Source organism: Kogia breviceps, chromosome 8 (assembly GCF_026419965.1).
Source record: "Kogia breviceps isolate mKogBre1 chromosome 8, mKogBre1 haplotype 1, whole genome shotgun sequence".
Taxonomy (NCBI): domain Eukaryota; kingdom Metazoa; phylum Chordata; class Mammalia; order Artiodactyla; family Physeteridae; genus Kogia; species Kogia breviceps.
This window is the reverse complement of record NC_081317.1, coordinates 108,939,551-108,958,354: the sequence shown is the minus strand read 5'-3', so window position 1 is coordinate 108,958,354 and position 18,804 is coordinate 108,939,551. Positions and strand designations below refer to the sequence as shown.

General features: G+C 39.4%; 1 protein-coding gene across 5 annotated transcripts in view; it reads left to right on the top strand.

Annotated features, from left to right (window-relative positions):
* Positions 1-18,804, top strand: part of INTS9 (integrator complex subunit 9) — a 110,284-nt gene that overhangs the window by 68,514 nt on the left and 22,966 nt on the right. For all 5 annotated transcript variants that reach the window (XM_059071337.2, XM_067039992.1, XM_059071338.2 and 2 more), the window contains 3 exons: positions 11,437-11,548; positions 13,987-14,167; positions 17,768-17,828. In XM_059071337.2, the coding sequence (XP_058927320.1) occupies positions 11,437-11,548; positions 13,987-14,167; positions 17,768-17,828 (354 nt within the window). The remainder of the gene's footprint in view (positions 1-11,436; positions 11,549-13,986; positions 14,168-17,767; positions 17,829-18,804) is intronic.

Here is an 18,804-nt window from a genome sequence, read left to right as displayed (position 1 = left end):
GCGGACTCCCAACCACCGCGCCACCAGGGAAGCCCCCTTGTTGGTTTTTTGTTTTTTGTTTTTTGTGGGTTTTTTTGTGGTGTGTGTACCTTTTTTATAATCAAGTTTCATTTCAAGGTCTAGAGGGGACAAGTGTCTGTTTTTTCCTATAGCTAGCAGAATTCTGGGCCTTTCCCGCTTATTGAAATCAAAAGCCCATCAATGTCATCCTAATCTGCTTCATTGAAACAAATTTTTTATTGGCAGCTTCTATCATTCCTGATATATTCTCCCATAAAAGACAGAAAGATTACTTGGCTGCCAACTCTTCCAATTTGTCCTGCCTTTGCGATACTATTGATGTAATTTCCAGTAAATTATACTTACAAGGTCTGTAAATTTAAAGGGAAAATAAGGTCTTGAATGTAATGAGCAGCATACCTAAGTAATTAATTTTAATTTCTAGATGGCAACCACTATTGTATGTAAAAAAGAAAGTAAATTAGATTTTCTTTTACCCAGATAATTGGATTCTGTATTGAATTAGCAGGGATAAGGAAAGGTTTGGTTTGAAAAAACCTGATATTTTACTTCAGAGGTCAGCAGACCACCTGTTCTGGTAAATAATGTTTTGTTGGAATACCGTCACACCCATTTGCTTCATGGGTTGTTTGTGGCTGATTACACCCTATCATGGCAGTTATACTTTTCAACTTTATAGAAAAGGGCCAATCACCGATCAGCTTTAGTAATGGAACTCCATGACCTAGGAAGAAAGTGGCAGGCAGCTATACTGATCTAATAAGCATATGGAAATGAGGCTTTGGATTAAGCCTGTAACAGTAAGAATGGAAAGGTAAGTTAAAGAAACACTGGCAGATCTTTAATTCAACAAACATTTCTTGAATAATGGCTGTCTTCAGGGCAGGAAAAATACAAGTCAAAGATTTTATGCCTGGACGACACTGAGAATAATGATAATGACACTAATCCAGTTGACAAGGAGGAGTTGGCCTGGGTGGGGAGGCGGCTGCGGTCATTAGTTTCAGAAGGGGGTGGTGTGTGTGGTGAATAGGAATTAGAGAGAACGTTGGACAGATGGGAATGCAGAGCTGGAAGTTGGATATGAAGGCAAGCCTGGAGACAAATTGGAGAGCCATCAGATTTTTTTAAATATATAACATGCTGAGGATTAAAGACTGAGCTGTGGGAAACAGTGGAAGGAAGAAAAATGGTCTTGAATAAGAATGTTTGGAGAATTGAGGCCAAAAAAAGTACAGCATCCCAAATGGAAAAGAAAGAGAACTAGCCTTTACTGAGCACACCGTCTCAGTATTAATTTCTTAAGTCGATCTAATATTCAGCAACCATGGTGAATTCTCATAGTAATTCCGATATTTATCTGTTGATGATAGTATCTGCAAAGAAGTAACAGTTTTGTCATTAAGCTTCCAATCCTTGTATCTTTTCTTTTTCCCATTTTGTAACTAGGCTCTCTAGTTCCATGTTAAACAGAAGTGATGATAGCAGCATCATTGTTTTATATCTGAAGGGAATGCTTTCTTAGTCTCTTCATTAAATATGATGCTTACATGTCTTTATTTGTCAGGTTAAGGAGTTTCTCCTCTGTTCCTAATTTTATGATTTTTTAAAACCAGATATAGGTGTTATTTTTATCAAATACTTTTTCTGAGTCTGTGAGTTAATCATGTGATTTCTTTCATTGAGACCATTAATGTAGTGAATTGTAATGTTAACTTTTCTCGCATGTAACCGTCCTTGCATTCCTGGGATAAATCTTTCTTGATCGTATAATTTATTCTTTTTAAAATACCTTCCTGGAATCATTTGGTCAGTATTTTATTGAAGTTTATAATCTGTATCCATAAGTGAAAAATGGAGCCATACATTATTTTCTTGTACTATCCTCATTTGTTTGGGATCGAGGTACATTAGTCTCATCAGATGATTTGGGCACCTTTCCCTCTTTTTCTGATGGCCAGAAATTTACAAGATAGGGATTATCTTCTCTTGAAAGTCAGATTCCCCATAAAATTGTCTAAGCGTGGGATTACCATTTAAATTTTTTTCATAGTTATTGAATTATATTTTCTGGGTCAAAAGTATGCCAGTTTTGCAGACATTTGTCCATTTTTCCTAGGTTTTCAAAAATCATACACATGGAATTATATGTGTACAATTTATATTTTAAACTAAGTAAGTCTATTTTCATTCTAAATTTTTTTCATTGTGTCTTTTATTTCCCCCCTTGTTCAGACTTGCCAGAGGTTTGCCTACATTACTGATTTTCTTCGAAGAAAAATTTTTGCTTTCAGTGGTTTTTGTTGATTTCTATTCTCTGTTCTGCCCTTTATTATTTCCTTCCTTGGGTGTAGCTTGCTGCATTTCTTTTAATACTTAGCTCATTTGTTTCAGTCTTTCTTTGCTCTCCAATAAGTATATTTAAAGCTGTCAGTTTCTCTCAGTATCATTTAACTGTTAAATGTTGATATGAAGTGCTTTGTCTTTCATATCTAAGTATATCATAATTTCCTTCTTAATGTTCCTGATTTAAATAACCAAAGGTTATTTTATAGTATACTTTTGTTTGTTTGTAGTCTGTCCCAGTATGGTTAGATTTAGCGTTAGACAAGACTTTTGTCATGTTATACTTACATTTCAGGATTCTTTTCTAATTTTCTTTTACATTATAATAAGAATATACTGATTCTTTGAAATTTGTTTAGGCTTACTTTGAAACACAATCCTTTTTGGTAAATGTTCAACATATGTTGGAAAAGACTGTATTCAGTGCTGAGTGAAAATTTTTTCTGTATGTATTTATTCATTTGAATCTGTTGTGTTTTTAAGTCTCCTATCTTTCCTTAGCTACCAGTTTCTGAAAAGGATGTGTTATTTGTTGATTTATCTATTTCTCCTTATAGTTTTACTGATTATTGCTTTTTATATTTTTAAGCTGTATACTCGGGAGTATATATGTTCATGTGATCATTGTGTCTTATTGATCAATTATTCCTTCTATCAGGATGCTTTCTTTTTTTTCTCTATCAAAACTGCATTAAAAGCCAGGAGACTTTTTCCCCTTCCATACTTGCCTGCTAGTGTTTTTCATCCTTTTTTTTTTTTTTTTTCCCACTCTTTCTGTGTCCTTTTCTACTGAATCCCTTGTAGACAACATAGTAAGGGATTTTTTTTTTTTTGCTTTTTCAATCTAGAGAGTCTCTTTGATTAGTGAAACCGTTTATGTTTCTTATAATCACTATTGTATTGGGGGCTTATTTTTGCCATCTTCATGTTTTTTTAGTTTACTTCATTCTTTTCCCCATGTTTTCTTGCCTTCTTTTAGAAGTCTAAATTTCTTTCTGCAAGTTTGAAGACATATATATCTTTTAACTTTTTATTTTATATTGGAGTAGAGTCGATTTCACAATGTTTTATCAGTTTCAGGTGGACAGCAAAGTGATTCAGTTATATGCATACATGTATCTATTCTTCTTCAAATTCTTTTCCCATTTAGGTTGTTACATAATATTGAGTAGAGTTCCTTGTGCTATACAGTAGATTCTTGTTAGTTACCCATACATATTTTATTTTTATTCTTCTGGGTTATTCCTTCATTTGTCCTTCCTGTGAGTATCTTATCATTGTCTGTATCTCTCCCTCCAGTGCCATACCTTCCTCTTGTCCATCCCATCTTTTTCCTCTTCCTTCCTCCTACCTTCCCCCACCACCCACCATTGTCAGTAGTGTCTAGAAATTTAGTCCCAGGTTATTTAAAATATACGTAGGGGGCTTCCCTGGTGGCGCAGTGGTTGGGAGTCCGCCTGCCGATGCAGGAGACGCGGGTTCGTGCCCTGGTCCGGGAAGATCCCTCATGCCGCGGAACAACTAAGCCTGTGAGCCATGGCCGCTAGGCCTGTGCGTCCGGAGCCTGTGCTCCGCAACGGGAGAGGCCACAACAGTGAGAGGCCTGCATACCGCAAAAAAATAAAATAAAATAAAATATACGTAGGGTGGCGAATATATCGCGTATTTAGACAACAGTGAACTCTCTTGTTTTTTCTTTCTTCCCCACCTTATTTCCCATAAATCTCATAAGCCTTCGAGATTTACTCTTTCTTTTTTCAAGAACACTTGAGGGGAATGTTCACCAAGAGGTAAACCTTATGAGGCCTTGAACTACTAAGAACATCTTAGTAGATGGGTGGTGGCTATCAGGAAGAATGAGGCTAGAGATGTTTTGAGAGCAGGAAACTTCTCTCCATTTGGGAACTTCTGCCTTAGAACAGTGGTTCTTAACATTTTGCGGGTCATGGACCCAAAAGCCTGGTGGTAAGAATTTGATGAGAACTTTTTTTTTTTTTTTTTAATCTGCACACCTACACAAGATTTTACATTTATTTTCTGGAGACTGTGAGTTTATAGAGTCCTCAGAAGCCCATTGTTATTCATCAGGTTAAGAATCCCTGACTTAGAACTTTAGAAAGAATCTTTTTTGTAAGAAATAATTTTTTTTTTAATTAATTGAGAATTTCTACCCAGTCAATTCCCTGAAGCTTCTGGTATTCACAGTGGGAATTCCTTCTTGCCCTTGGGGTTGGAGGAGGCTGGTAGCTGGCCTGAGAGAACGTTTCCTTCTACCCCACACTGCCCATATTTACTCTGTCTCCCCTTCCTGATCCTTCTCCCTTTGGAGTTCAGGGAGATGCTCCTCCTGGTTTGTTTTCCTGAGGTCTTAAAGACTTTGGCAGTAGTAAATGTAGATTCTTCCCTTAAATCTAAAGAAAATATCTTAAATTTGGAGTCCTTGAATCAGGTTTTTAGAGCTCAGGCAGTTGCTTGGGTAGGTTTGTTTTGCTCTGTTTTGTTTTTTATATTATTCTTCTTCCCTCTGAATTCCCCAAATGTTTTGTTATTGTTTATGCAGTTCTTTAATCTAGATGCTCTGCAGTAAAAGGTTTTTTTGGCTTTTTGGTTTTTCTACTGTATTTTATTTTATTGTAATAAATCAGTGACTTGCTCCAAATCTTCATGTGGATGTACATGTTAGCATTTTTCAGCTAGTCCTTAGTCTTCTGATGGAAATATCTGTAGGCTGCTACTTCTCCCTCCAGGCCTGGCTTCATGGGGATCTTACAGTCAATCAGGTTCAGTCCCTGGGAATTTTCTAGGAGTGTCAGACTTACCCTGGTACAGAACTGGGGGGTTAAAGTCACATGGTTACCCTCATGCACACAGCAGAGCTGGGGATGGAGGTCAACACAAAGACATTGTCCCGCATCCACAAAACTCATGTTAATATAGGCGGTTGAAGCTTCCTTTGCTCCCCTGATAACCTGGTCCCTATGGAACACCTGGGCTTCAATTCTGCACTCCCTTCTGTAGCAGCAGAGCCCACTGCGTGAGAGCCAGTCCTGGGCTGAGTGTTGACCTGTCAAGAGGGGACAACCTGAAAACGATCACTTCTCTGGGCCTCAGTTACTCTACGTAGACCAGATGACTGACATTCTCCAGCATCACATCTCTGTACAGCTGTCCCTGGGATATGTCCACGAAGGGCCCACTCTTCCTGAGTAAAGGACACAGCCATGTCCCCGAAATGTTACTTAGGAAAAATGTCTGGGACAAACCGCAGCATACAGTTCCTTCCTCAGCTGCCAGGGCTGTGGGCAGGAAGCTTGTTCCTGTCCCTGGATGCAGCCCCAAGTTGTCCCAAAGCCTCAGGTTGGTCCTGAGGAAGCAAAGATCTGTTCTCACTGGCAACATAGCACCAACCAGTAAAAGTTAAACTTGATATATTTGGGGGCAGGAGCGGTGAGGAAGCTGAGCTACACACGGTTTGTGATTGGTTTGGAGAATTGGGCTCAATAAGCAAATCCCGTGAAGTGAGGAGGGAGAGACTGAACAACTTGCTGGTCTCCTGTCTGTTTCTGTCCACACTTGCTGTCTTGTTTCTTCTCTGGCAGACAGCTTCTCTCTGCAGAGTATTTCCTTCTCTCAAAAGTAATACATGCTACTTACGTGCATCCATTTGTTTATTCCTTCCTTCCTTCCGTCATCTAGTCTGTCGTATTTCCTAAACCCCTGCTTTGGGCAGTGAAATGTGCTAGGCCGTAAGGGGAACATAGGTGGGTAGGTGCTGGATTTATACAAGTTATCATAGAGAAACAAGATGAGTGCACACAGGACTTTTCTCCAGGGTACAAGTGATTGATCCTTTCAGATTAGAAATCCAGTGAAGTGCTATGGGATTCAGAAGTGAGGTGCACCCCTTCCTGTTGGGGATTAGGAGACCTCGTGGAAGAGTGGGCTTTTAATTGGCCTTAGAAGGCTGGGTATGATGTGCTTCATGAATCCAAATATATTTCCTACTTTCTCTCATCAAAGAAGCATAGGTCATTGGGTCATTAACTTTTTCACTGATTCCTCCTTTTCTGCCTTTAAGCAAATCGGAGGGGTTTTAATATGGAAAGAGGCTTTCAGAAGACTGTCTTATCACTTGCTGCCGTAGTCTCTCTCTTAACTATGATGAGATTTCTCCTATTCACCTTGTTCAACTCAGTTTGTGAACATTACTTTCTCATCTTTTACCTCCTGGATTTATTTCATGTCTCTAGCTCAACAGTGATCAGTTTCTGGTCAAGCTTACTTTTTCTGTTTTCCACAGCATCTCACAGCTGCACCATTCATCAGTCTCTTGCTGACATTCTTTTTAGTCTAGGCTTCTGTAGCAATCTTTTTGTTGTTGTTGTATTCCTCTTCTTGCTCTACCTGATCTTTTGCCATATTACAGGGTGAATGCACCATAAACTTAACCTTTCCCAAACTCCTGGGTTGTACAGGTAGGAAGCTCTTCACTGCATTTTGTACTTCTCTTGTCTTTGCCCCTCTCCCACGTTCCTTAGTGTCCCTCCAGCCTTGGCCCTAGACCCACTTCTCTTTTCCTCACTCCAAATGAACTGACATTTCTGTTAAGTACTTTGATGAAGGTACCTAGCAGATCTCCATATACATCACATGCCACTGTTTTATCGTTAAGCTCAAAAGAAAAGATTAAATCATTTCCCTATCCTCAGAACACCTGCAGCTTGCTGACGCTGGACTTATTATTGCCTCCTTATTCTTTTAAATCACTGCATCCAAATTTCCCTTTGACTGCATTTCTGACTTCAGATTTTGGAGCATGTTAAAGTCTGCTTTCTCGCTTTTCCTGTATATCCAATCCATTGCCCAAAGTCTGTTAATTGTTTTGTATGATGTGTAGATCTGCTTCTTCCAGCTCCTCAAATGCCGTGAAATTGTGATTTTTTTTTTCCCTTTATGTCTGTCTGGACTGCCTTCGAAGTGTTCTCCGTCTGTTTGGTCTCACCCCGCTTCCTTCAGCTATTGTCTGTGTTTATTGTTAAAAAATGTCATCCTCCGGCTTGAGACCATTGACTCCTTATTGCCTAGCCTATCAGTCTTCACGATTCTGACCTTTTAGGTCCTTAACCAATAATACTTTCTTTTTCCTAACTTCTTTTCTCGAATAAATCCGTTTGGCATCTACAGGCTGCCTCCCCCTGTTCTCTGCCCTCCCTGGCCCTCCTCCCACTGTTGACATGCTTATCTCATGTTCCTGACTTGTAGTGCCTATTTCCTAGAATGGAATATTCTCACTTTGCTTACCAGAATGCATGTTCTTTTCATGTATTCATTTATTCAGTGAATGTTTATTTACTGTTTTCTGTGTGCCAGGCATCTTGCCAGGAAGTAAGGATACAAAGTCCTTGCTCTCAGGGAGGTTCATAGTCCCATGGGGGACACAGACAGGTAAACAGGCGATTACAATTCAATGTGGTCGGTGCTGGGATAATGAGTCTTGGAGGCCATGAGGGCGCATGTAGGAGGGACGTCTTGGTTGGGGGGTTGGGGGGGTGGGGGGGGGAGGGGTGTCACTCAGCCATTGCAAAGTCCACCTGAAATTGAGTCTTAAGTTCCTTAGCCAAAGAGAGAAAGAAAACTAGAACCAAAACTTCATCTGCCAAAAAGCCATATACAAGTGACCTCCCCTGGCCTAGTGCAGCTGTCTAGTCTGCATTCGTCCTGGCACTTAGATACTCAGTGCAGACTCGAGAAATTTGAATTACATTTTTTATGGCTTTTGGAAAAATCCTCCTTTTTGATTATACATACTTGTTTTCTCTTCAACTCGGTCATAAGCTTCTAGGGCCTAGAACCTGGATCTCCTTTTGCTCATGCCCTGTGCAAAGTGTCCAGTAAAAATTAATCAGCAGAGGGGACTTCCCTGGTGGCACAGTGGTTAAGAATCCACCTGCCAATGCAGGGGACACGGGTTCGATCCCTGGTCTGGGAGGATCCCACATGCCGTGGAGCAGCTAAGCCTGTGTGCCATAACTACTGAGCCTGCACTCTAGAGCCCACGAGCCACAACTACAGAAGCCCATGCACTCTAGGGCCAGAGTGCCACAACTACTGAGCCCATGTGCTGCAACTACTGAAGCCTGCACGCCTAGAGCCCTGCTCCACAGCAAGAGCAGCTTCAGTGAGAGGCCCGCACACTGTAACTTAGAGAAAGCCACGTACAGCAACAAAGACCCAAAACAGCTAAAAAAATTTTTTTAATTAAAAAATATATATATGTATAAAAAAATTAATCAGCAGAGGACCAGCAGAAAGACCACAGCATCCTTGGACCTAGGCTTTTTCAAAATTTTATTCCACAAGTTTGATTGTGACTGTCAACTTTGTAAGGTATTTTTATTTGATTCTTGGACACAGTGGAATTTTCTGGTTTTGTGTGTTTAAACAAAATGTTCCCACTTCAGGCACTCAGTGAGTGACCACTGACACCAGTAATATATGCATTTGCCCTTTGGTGATGAAATGGAGATGGTAGTGTCAGCTTGGTTTGGAGAGTGTCACTAAAAGCCTTTTAAGACTACTATTTTTATAGTAGCCCTGGGAATCCACAAGAAATGTCTCCCAAGTTTTAGGGCTAAAACTATGAACATCTAGTCTGACTTGATCATGAAGTATCTCAATGTCCAGCTCGGTGGTAGTCATGTTGTAGTACTGCCTTTGTTTTTTTTTTTTTTTTTTTTTGGTACGCGGGCCTCTCACTGCTGTGGCCCCTCCCGTTGCGGAGCACAGGCTCCGGACGCGCAGGCTCAGCGGCCATGGCTCACGGGCCCAGCCGCTCCGCGGCATGTGGGATCTTCCCGGACCGGGGCACGAACCCGTGTCCCCTGCATCGGCAGGCGGACTCTCAACCACTGCGCCACCAGGGAAGCCCTGCCTTTGTTTTTTATTATGGGCATTTAATTTTCAAAGGAAGGCAGTGGTAATGGCTGAGGTTCAGGGATGATAATTTTTCAGTGCCAGAGTTTTCTCCCCACTGAGTCTTTGTTTAGATCAGTAGTCCTTAATTAACCTTTTGGGGGTCATGGCCCCAAATGACAACCTAATTAAATCTGTGGAAAAATGTATACAGGCACACAGAATTGTGTGTACCATTTCAGGAGGTTCCTAGGCCCTCTGAATCCCCCCGTCAGTCCTGTGGATCATTAGTGGCTTGTTCTAATAAGATTCTTATAAAATTGTTGTGCTTTTAAGCCGAATATGCTATCCAGTGAAGCTTGGTCCTTTTGGTCACCGTTCCAGTTTCCTTCTGCTTGGTGTGCGCACCCAATGAACGTTCCCAGGCTCATTACACGTCAGCTGCTGTAAACCTCTGTACTTTACTTCCCCTTTCCTCCTTCTCTGGAAACAGTGAACATATATATGTGTGTGTGTGTTTGTTGGAGAAGTGCAAATAGGTAGGTTAGTTCTTCCTGAGCAAAGGAAAAGCCCTTACACGCATTGTTATGTATCTGTGCAAATAGGAATTAGAAGCTACTCAGTGTAATTGTCACAACTGTACTTTTCCTTTATTCGTGTGAAAGAAGTATTTTTCAGGTTATAAAGCAGCTCATATAACCACACTCATGTTATTTTAAAAAATAATGAAGCCCATATATCCATGTGTATATAAAATGCTACAGGATGATACATCAAAAGGCGTGTATACTCAGAGATAGCAATGCAGATGGTGGGTGTTTGCTGCACTGCTATTTGAAATTTTGGGGGGAAGTCGGGGTGGAACAGAAAGAAGAGGGATAAGCCTTCTCAGTAAACGGTGTTTCTGGCTTTTTTCTTCTGATGTTCTGGTGAGTATGTTAAATGAAACTGAGGAAAAGATGCATTACAAAGTGAAAACATTGATGAGCTCTCCAGCATCTCAATCCATGGGCCTTCATTTTTTTCCCTTTCTATTCCTCTTATTAAGTACTTTTTAAATTTTTTTAAGGTTTTTAAAGGTTACTTTCTATTTACAGTTATTGCAAAATATTGGCTGTATTCCCCATGTTGTACAATACATCCTTGCATGAGCCTTCATTTTTGTTTCCAATTTTAATCCTGATTTATTTGGAAAAAATAATTAGTATTTTTTTGAAATGCTCTGAAAACAAAGTTAAATTCAAAAATAAAACATCCTAAGGACCACACAATAGTACACCATAGGACTTCATAGGCTATGGGAAGATCATGTGTATTAGCACGTGAGACTCTCAGAAGCCACTGAAGGGAGATGGGTCAAGAAATGGGCCCATTTTATAAGAAACCCAGCTCGGAGGCTTGGCTGAGGTCCAGTGCTGGTACTGGAATTGAAGGAGGCTTTACATTTCTGATTCCTAATCCAGTGTCCTTCTTTGCTCCTCTGCCACTGACTCTTAGGGAAACGCACCCCAGGTCTTTGAGTCCCAACTTCTGTATTTTCAGTGTACCCTATTTCATGTACTTGGCAGAGCTGTTTTGAGAACCAGTTTGTATAGTGCAGTGGTTCTCAAGGCATGATCCCCAGACCGGCACCAGGACCATCTCCTGGGAGCTTGTTACAAATGCAGAGTTTCAGGCCCCCCTCAAACCTGAATCGGAAGCTCTGGGGGTGGGGCCCGGCGATCCACCTCCAGGTGATTCTGATGCACGCTCAAGTTTGAGGGCCACCAATGATATGTGTGAGATGGCCTTTTGCAAAGGACAAAGCATTATAGAAATATAAGATAATGTGCTTATTTTTCATTGAGGTAAAATTTATGTATAGTGAAACCCAAAGATCTTAAATGTACAATTCATGAATTTTCATATCATGTCATCACCATACCAAACAAGACACAGAACTTTTTCATCACCCCATAAAGTTCCCTCCCATGGGTCCCCATCCCCCTTGGGCAACCGCTGTTCAGTGATAGACTTTTTGTTAGAGGAGGTGAGATGACTTGATGATGAGTTGGACATGGAAAGAGCAATAACTGTATTCTCTTTTCCCTTTACTACTTATATCTAACCTTTTTTTTTTTTTTTAATTACTAATCATAGTTCTCTGTGGTTTTTCAGCCCATGGACCAAGCTTCTCTCAAAAACAGCGATGTTCTCATTCTGACAGGCCTTACCCAGATTCCCACCGCAAACCCGGACGGCATGGTGGGAGAGTTCTGCAGCAACCTGGGTATGTATCCAATGCAAATCTTAAACAGGGTGAAATGTTTTACATTTATTTTTTGGTACCTGGATTCTGTGGTATGTTTTTGTCCCTTTCCTTCACATTCACACCCTCTGACGCCCCCTATTAAGGCCTTTCCCCCCACTTATTCCCACCCTTCTGCTCATCCTTCAAAGCCTACTGTTGTCAACAAAAGCAATTCTTAACCAACTTAAATCCGAAGGCACAATGGGAATGGTGGTTATAACAGTAAATTAGAATTTTTAGCACTTTATACAACATTCGCCCACTTGATTTATGTAGAAACTCTTATTCTTCTTGCTTTCTGGTGGGATTTGGGAGTGGGTCATGGATGCTTATAGGATAAGCAAAGTTAAAGAAAGAAAGAATCATATCTTTGCTTTGCAAATAATAGCACAGAAAAGACTGTTAATACTTTGAATTCACAACAGTGATACAGGTGTATTTTTTTCCCCACTATTTGCTTGGTATTACTTTTTTCTTCTTTTGGGGGAAGACTGAATTGAGAGACTTGTTGGGTATTTGCTACCTGGAAGAAATGTATGTTTCTTTGGATATAATTGTCAGTAAAATCTAGAAATGCTGCGTTTCTTTTAGAAATGTGTAGGTTGCTTATTGTCTTAGCTTAGGCTACTGTAACAAAATACCATAGTATAAGCTTTCAACAACACTAATTTCTCATAGTTTTGGAGGCTAGGAAGTCAGAAGGTTGCCAGCACGGCTGGGTTCTGGTGAGGGACCCTCTCTCTGGCTTGCAGATGGCAGCCTTCTTGCTGTGTCCTCACTGGCGAAGAAAAGCTGTTCTGGTGCCTCTTCCTCTTCTTAATCCCATCATGGGGGCTCCACCCTAATGGCCTCATCTAGACGTGGGTACCTCCCAAAGGTCCCCCCTCCTAATACCTAATTGGGGGTGAGGGCTTCAATACATGAACTTTAGGAGACACAAACTTTCAGTCCAAAACTGTTGCCAAAGAGGAGTTAATGCGCTCAGGCCCCTCACCCCTGGCAACTGTAAGTGATATTACCTCACCTCTGGGGGAAAGAAGTGGTTGTCATCTAATATTTACATGGAAGGCACTCTCCTTTGAAATTTCACTTGCCCTTGCCAGTAATCCTAGTCTTTTTTTGTTCTTTGATGATTTTAAGACAAAGGTAATTTATTCTTAGCTTGGAGAAAGTATCGGACTGTTCTCAGATAGAATCTTTGATTTGTATGTTTGTGTATAATCCAGAATCTTGGACTCAAAAGAACTTCAGGTCTTAAAGGAATTTTACATCTAATCCACTGTTTCTCTAAGTGGGGTCCACTAACCACCTGCCTCAAGATCAGTGAGGCCACTTCTCAAAAATGCAAATTTTGAGGCCCCTCCACAGACCTAGTAAGAGAGACCATAGAAAAGTTGCATTTTAACATGTTCTGGCAGTTTTCATGCAAAATAAAGCTTGAAAAGCACTGATGTAGTTCACTCCTCTCATCAGCGATGAGGAAGCTGAGGCCCAGGAGGTTACAGTGGCCTAACTAAGGTCGCATAGCTTGTGACAGAGGCAGATCTAGAGCCAGGCCTCTTGAGCCCTGATGGCTATCTGGTCTTTTCCGTGGTTCCATACTCTAGTAATAGCAAGTTGGCCAGTATTCCAGGCACAGCATCCAGGAGAACCTGGATGTTAGAGTTGGGAACATGTAGGAGGAGGATAAAAGGCATCAGAGACTTCAAGTTGTGTACCCAAACGCTGCTTGTTTCAATCTATGTTGGAAACTGAACAAAAAACAAACTTAAGAGATCTTTGGTCTTTTTTTAGCCAATTATAGCTTCTAACATGATTTTACCGTAAGTTGCAATTCCTCATTTGATAACTTACTTTAAGTATTTAAAGTATAGAGGATTTTCTTATAGCCAAAACATTAATGAAAGAAAATGCCACTAAAATGAGTCAAACAGAAAAAACTTGGCCTATTTTCCTTATAGGTCATTCAGCAGTGGTCAGAGGCTGAAGAGAGACAAATCTAGCAAAGTTTTGAGCAGGAGCTAAAAAGAGGAGCTTAGAGGGTCTGTCCTGAAGCTCATCTGCCATTGGTAACCTTGACAACCCAGACCCCTAAGTGCACACCCTGTTCCTAGGCACTGAGACATTGGTTAAAAACTCAGCGGATCCTCAGTCAGCCTCCGGATCCCCCACTCTGGTGCTAGTCTTCAAAAGAAGTCAATTGTTATACATAGGAAGTGAATTATAGGAACAGATGTAGGAAACTGAGAGAAATGCAAAGATTATTTTTAAAGTTCTGTTCTCCCTGTGTTAAACTGTTCTTTTGATACTACTTTCCACCCCCCCTCTGGCTTCAACCTTTCTTTTTTTTTTCTTTTTTTTTTTTTTTAATTGAAGTATAGTTGATTTACAATGTTGTGTGGCTTCAACCTTTCTAGCACTGACAGTCCGGAACGGAGGAAACGTGTTGGTCCCCTGCTACCCTTCTGGAGTGATCTATGACCTTCTGGAATGCCTGTATCAGTACATTGACTCTGCCGGCCTCTCCAGCATTCCTTTCTACTTCATCTCCCCAGTGGCTAACAGTTCACTCGAGTTTTCCCAGATTTTTGCCGAGTGGTATGTCTCTGTTCTTCCTGTGATTCAGTGCATTCAAGCAGTAAGAAAAGAAAAATGTTCTTAATTTTAATTTGAAAAGAAATAGAAGTAATCCTATATTTTTCTCACATTACTATGAAACCTTCATTTTGTTGTTTTCCCCTGTTTGTGATGTGAAGATTATATTAATGAAAGCCAAATCTGTGATATTGCCAGGGTTTAGAAGAATTGTTATTAAGACGGGAAGGTGGGAGTGCAAAGACGTAGCTTAGCAAGCACTTTCAAAATCAGTAACAAAACTATTATACACTTACCTTCTCACATGCTACCCTCTATCTGTTACAAAAAGCTAAAGGCTAAAAAAAATTCAAAGCCCAAGCTCATGTTGTCTAAAATTTATAATACCAAATCTGATAGGAAAAACTAGCTTATTTTTTCATTTCAGTAGTATATTTGGCAAAATCAAGTTTTACTACAGCAGTAAATTGTTTGATCAAATCCTAGGATGGGTAAATTATTGAACAATATGAAGTGGGTGAACCGTTTTAGGACTATTTAGATGGATATTTGAATCTAACTCACCTGGCCAAAAAAGTCAGAGGTAGGAGGAAATAGAGCAACTTAACTTTTACAATGGATCCAGTAGTGCCTTAGGATGGGACTCTGACATACATATATATAGGGTGTGTTTCATCCCGTTTAGTGGTGTGATAACCTAATAGACACAGTATGCTTCTACTTTAAAGGTAATTTGTACATCGTCCTGTACAACATGTGTCATTCGTACAACATATCCCAGCATTAGAGTGTGCACCCTCCCCTCTCCACCTTTTTAAATAGTTTTTTTCTCTCCATTTTAGTTGTGGTGAAGGTCCTTTTTTTCTGTTTTTAGATCCAGGCAGACTTCTCCATCCCGTGTGCATATTATTCATGTTTGTCCCTAGGACTTTTCATTGTTATTTATGTTTGACTTATTGTTAGTGACTAACAATAAAAAGTCACTTTTATTGGTAAGCCTTTGAATTTTATCCTCTGCTTAGAGGTTTTCTCCCCCAACATAGGAAGGTAATCTTGAATAAGTGGTAGTCCACCCTAAGGATGACTTGCACATTTAATCAGCATGTTCTGAATTTCTTCATCCAGATCCTCAGTTAAAAATATTGAAAACTACAAGCTCCTGGACAAGCCCTTGGGGGCCCCTGTGGATGGTGTCCTAACCGGGTGTGTGCCCTTCAAGTCCACTTTTGACCCATTACATGCTTTTCTTATTGTCAAAATGTCTGATTGGGTAGAATTCAGGACTGCTAAAATAAGAGTAGGTTGTTTTTGAGTTTTTATTTTTTGATATTTGTTTTTAATATGTGTGTAATACATGTTTATTATAGAAAAAGATGAAAGTTACAGAGAACAGAAAAAAAACTGAACCCATGATCCTACTGTCCAGAAATAAGATCACTGTTAGATTCTGATGTATTTCTTCTTTCCATATAGGGATTGTGCTGCATATTTCATTGTGAATCCTGCCTTTAAATTTTTTAATACTAGATTAGAGCATTATAAAATCTTCGAGACATAATCTTTGCTTGACTGCATTATTACATCATTAATCCTCATTTATATGTAGTATAATTTACTTAACTATTGTCTGAAGGGGTGGACAGGCTTTTCCCAATTTTTTTCCTTTTAGTGATAAATTTTCAATTAATATTCTGTGTATATATGACTACCTCTTTTGCTTTGGTTTAGTTACTAAAAATAAGATTACTGGAACAAAGGGTATAAATAGCTTTTAATGTTCATTATACAAATCTAAACTGCTTTCCAGAAAAATGTTTATGTCTTCTATAAATTGTTCCTTTTTTGCCCATTTACTTATCAGAGGTGTTGTACTTTTATCTATTTATTTGAACTCTATATATGTATTAAAGATCCTAACACTTTGTTATATCTGCAGACATTGTTTCCCATTGTGATACTTTTTTTCAATTTCATCTTTGATTTTGTTTTTTGAATAATAACTTGTTACTTCAGTAAATAATTTTAGGCACAGAAAAGTTGCAGAGATAGTACAGAAACTCCCATACACCTTCCACTCAGTTTTCCCCCAGTGTTAACATCTTACATGGCCATGCATTCTGTACCCAAACTAAGAAATTAACACGAGCACTCTATTATTAACCGAACTCCAGTCTTTTATTCAAATTGCACCAGTTTTTTCACAAATGCTTGTTTCCTATTCCAGGATCCAATCCAGGGTACCACATTGCATTTAGCTCTTTGATTTTTTTGACAGAAGTATTTTAGTTTTATAGCTTTATGTATTGATGCTAAGTGATATAGCATATTATCTTTGCAACAATTGAAATTAAACTTTTAAACTAAGAACTTTTGTCTCTCCTCCTGAGTTTGAAATAAAGACAGTACTATTGTCTGTTTAGATATTATTAGTAAGTAACCCTTCAAAAGTATCTTGTTTCCATATGCACAACTTCTTCCAAAAAGGATATAAAGTAATGTTTTTGAAATTGAGTTAAACTAAAGAAGGAAAAATTAGGTAATTGTATTAATGAAGTTCAGACAAAATCCAAGCCCCAGAGTTCTGAATTATTCTGCCAAAAGTAACATCTGTTAGAATTGTTGAAATGCTTTAGTTCTGTTTTGATAGAATTCTTAGAAGCAGGCTTTAACAAACATAATCACTACATACATTTTTTCCAACTTTTAAAATGTCAGAGCTACAGAACACCCACGTACTTTGATTTAACAATTGTTAACCTTTTGCCATATTTGCTTTCCCAGAAATCTCCATATTTTAAATGTCATATCTGGCTAGGGAAAAACACAGACTACTTAAAACATTCACAGTGTCTAGATTAAGATAGAGTTACTGGAGAGATTTATTATTCTCCAGTTTGAGTTACCAGTTCAACTATTAATGAAATGGTGCATGTATAAAATAGAAAAGCTATGTCTCAAAAAAAAAGGTGTATCACTTTCTCCTCAAAATTGATCACAACTAGGAAATTCCCTGGCGGTCCAGTGATTAGGACTCTGTGCTTCCACTGCAGGGGGCACAGGTTCGATCCCTGGTTGGGGAAACTCAGATCCTGCAAGCTGCGAGGTACAGTCAAAAAAAAAAATTTTTTTTTTTTTTTGATCACAACTAAATGCAATACAGTATCTTAGATTAGATCCTGGAACAGAAAAAGAACATTAGTGGAACAATTGGTGAAAGCTCAGTAAAGTCTAGAGTTTAGTTAACTGTAAAGTACTAATGTTTATTTCTTTAACAAACATAGTGGGATACCAGCTAAAAGGTACATGGGAACTCTGTACCGTCTTTGCAACTTTTCTGTAAATCTAAAAGTACTTCAAAATAAGAAGCTTATTTTTTAAGAAAAAAAATGTATTGAGGAATTTCAAAGGTTAAAACTGTGCTCTCAAGTGACTTATGTCCTGATTACGCTGTAAATGCTGGTGTTTTATTCACAGTGAGATACACTGACAGGAAAATTTCAAATAAACTTCGGTATTAAGTATTTGCGCTGCTACCACTAGGTGGCAACAGATGCCACTGAACGCCCTTGCCTAACCTGCTGATCTGTTTTTCCTCCTCAAAAGGCTTTGTCACAACAAACAGACTAAGGTGTATCTCCCAGAACCGCCTTTTCCTCATGCAGAGGTAAGAAAATGGAATCACTGGGTCAGAGCAAGAACAAAATGTAGATAAATAGATATGGGTGGATATAGCAGGTCATTAGATTTTAAAAATCCGAAGGTAATTTGATATAGCCCTTTGTTTCCCTTGTAAGATGGCAGTGAAGTACCCTGACTCAAGATTCCTTACTTTCTCTTCTTATTAACACATTATATTACCAGTATGTTATTCAGTTAATAGCCTACCTCTGTTTCATTGACCGGGTGAAGAATTTTATTCTACTAACTTTTTTGCATAAATGATTTACTTATTGCCAAAGTCTTCTTTTTATTTGGTTATGTCTGTATAATTTTTTTTTTTTTTTTTTTTTTTTTTTTTGGTGGTACGTGGGCCTCTCACTGCTGTGGCCCCTCCCCTTGTGGAGCACAGGCTCCGGACGCGCAGGCTCAGCGGCCACGGCTCACGGGCCCAGCCGCTCCACGGCATGTGGGATCTTCCCGGACCAGGACACGAACCCGTGTCCCCTGCATCGGCAGGCGGATTCCCAACCACTGCGCCACCAGGGAAGCCCTGTATAAATTTTTAATGATGAAAATAAGAACATTTCAGTTTAGAAAACAGAAAAATTCCCCCTTCGTCACAGAACCAGTGAGTGATTTTATGTGGCTGTGCGTGCCCAATTTTGTTTCTACTGCTTTTTTTTTTTCACCCAGTGGTGGGTGTATCATGGACATTTATCTGTGTGCCTCACTGTTACAATTGCTACCTAATATTCCATAGCATATCATATGAACATACTGTAGTGTACTTAAGCATTCCCTTCCTATCGGACAATAGCATTACTCCCAGTTTTTTGTTATGTTTTTTAAAAAGGATGTGTAAATTGGTATAACCACTTAAGGAAACTGACAGTAAAGTTGAACCTAGGACTGTGACATCCTCTGTGCCTCAGCAGTTTCGTTCCCAAAGTGTACTGAACAGAAATGCAGGTGTGTCACCC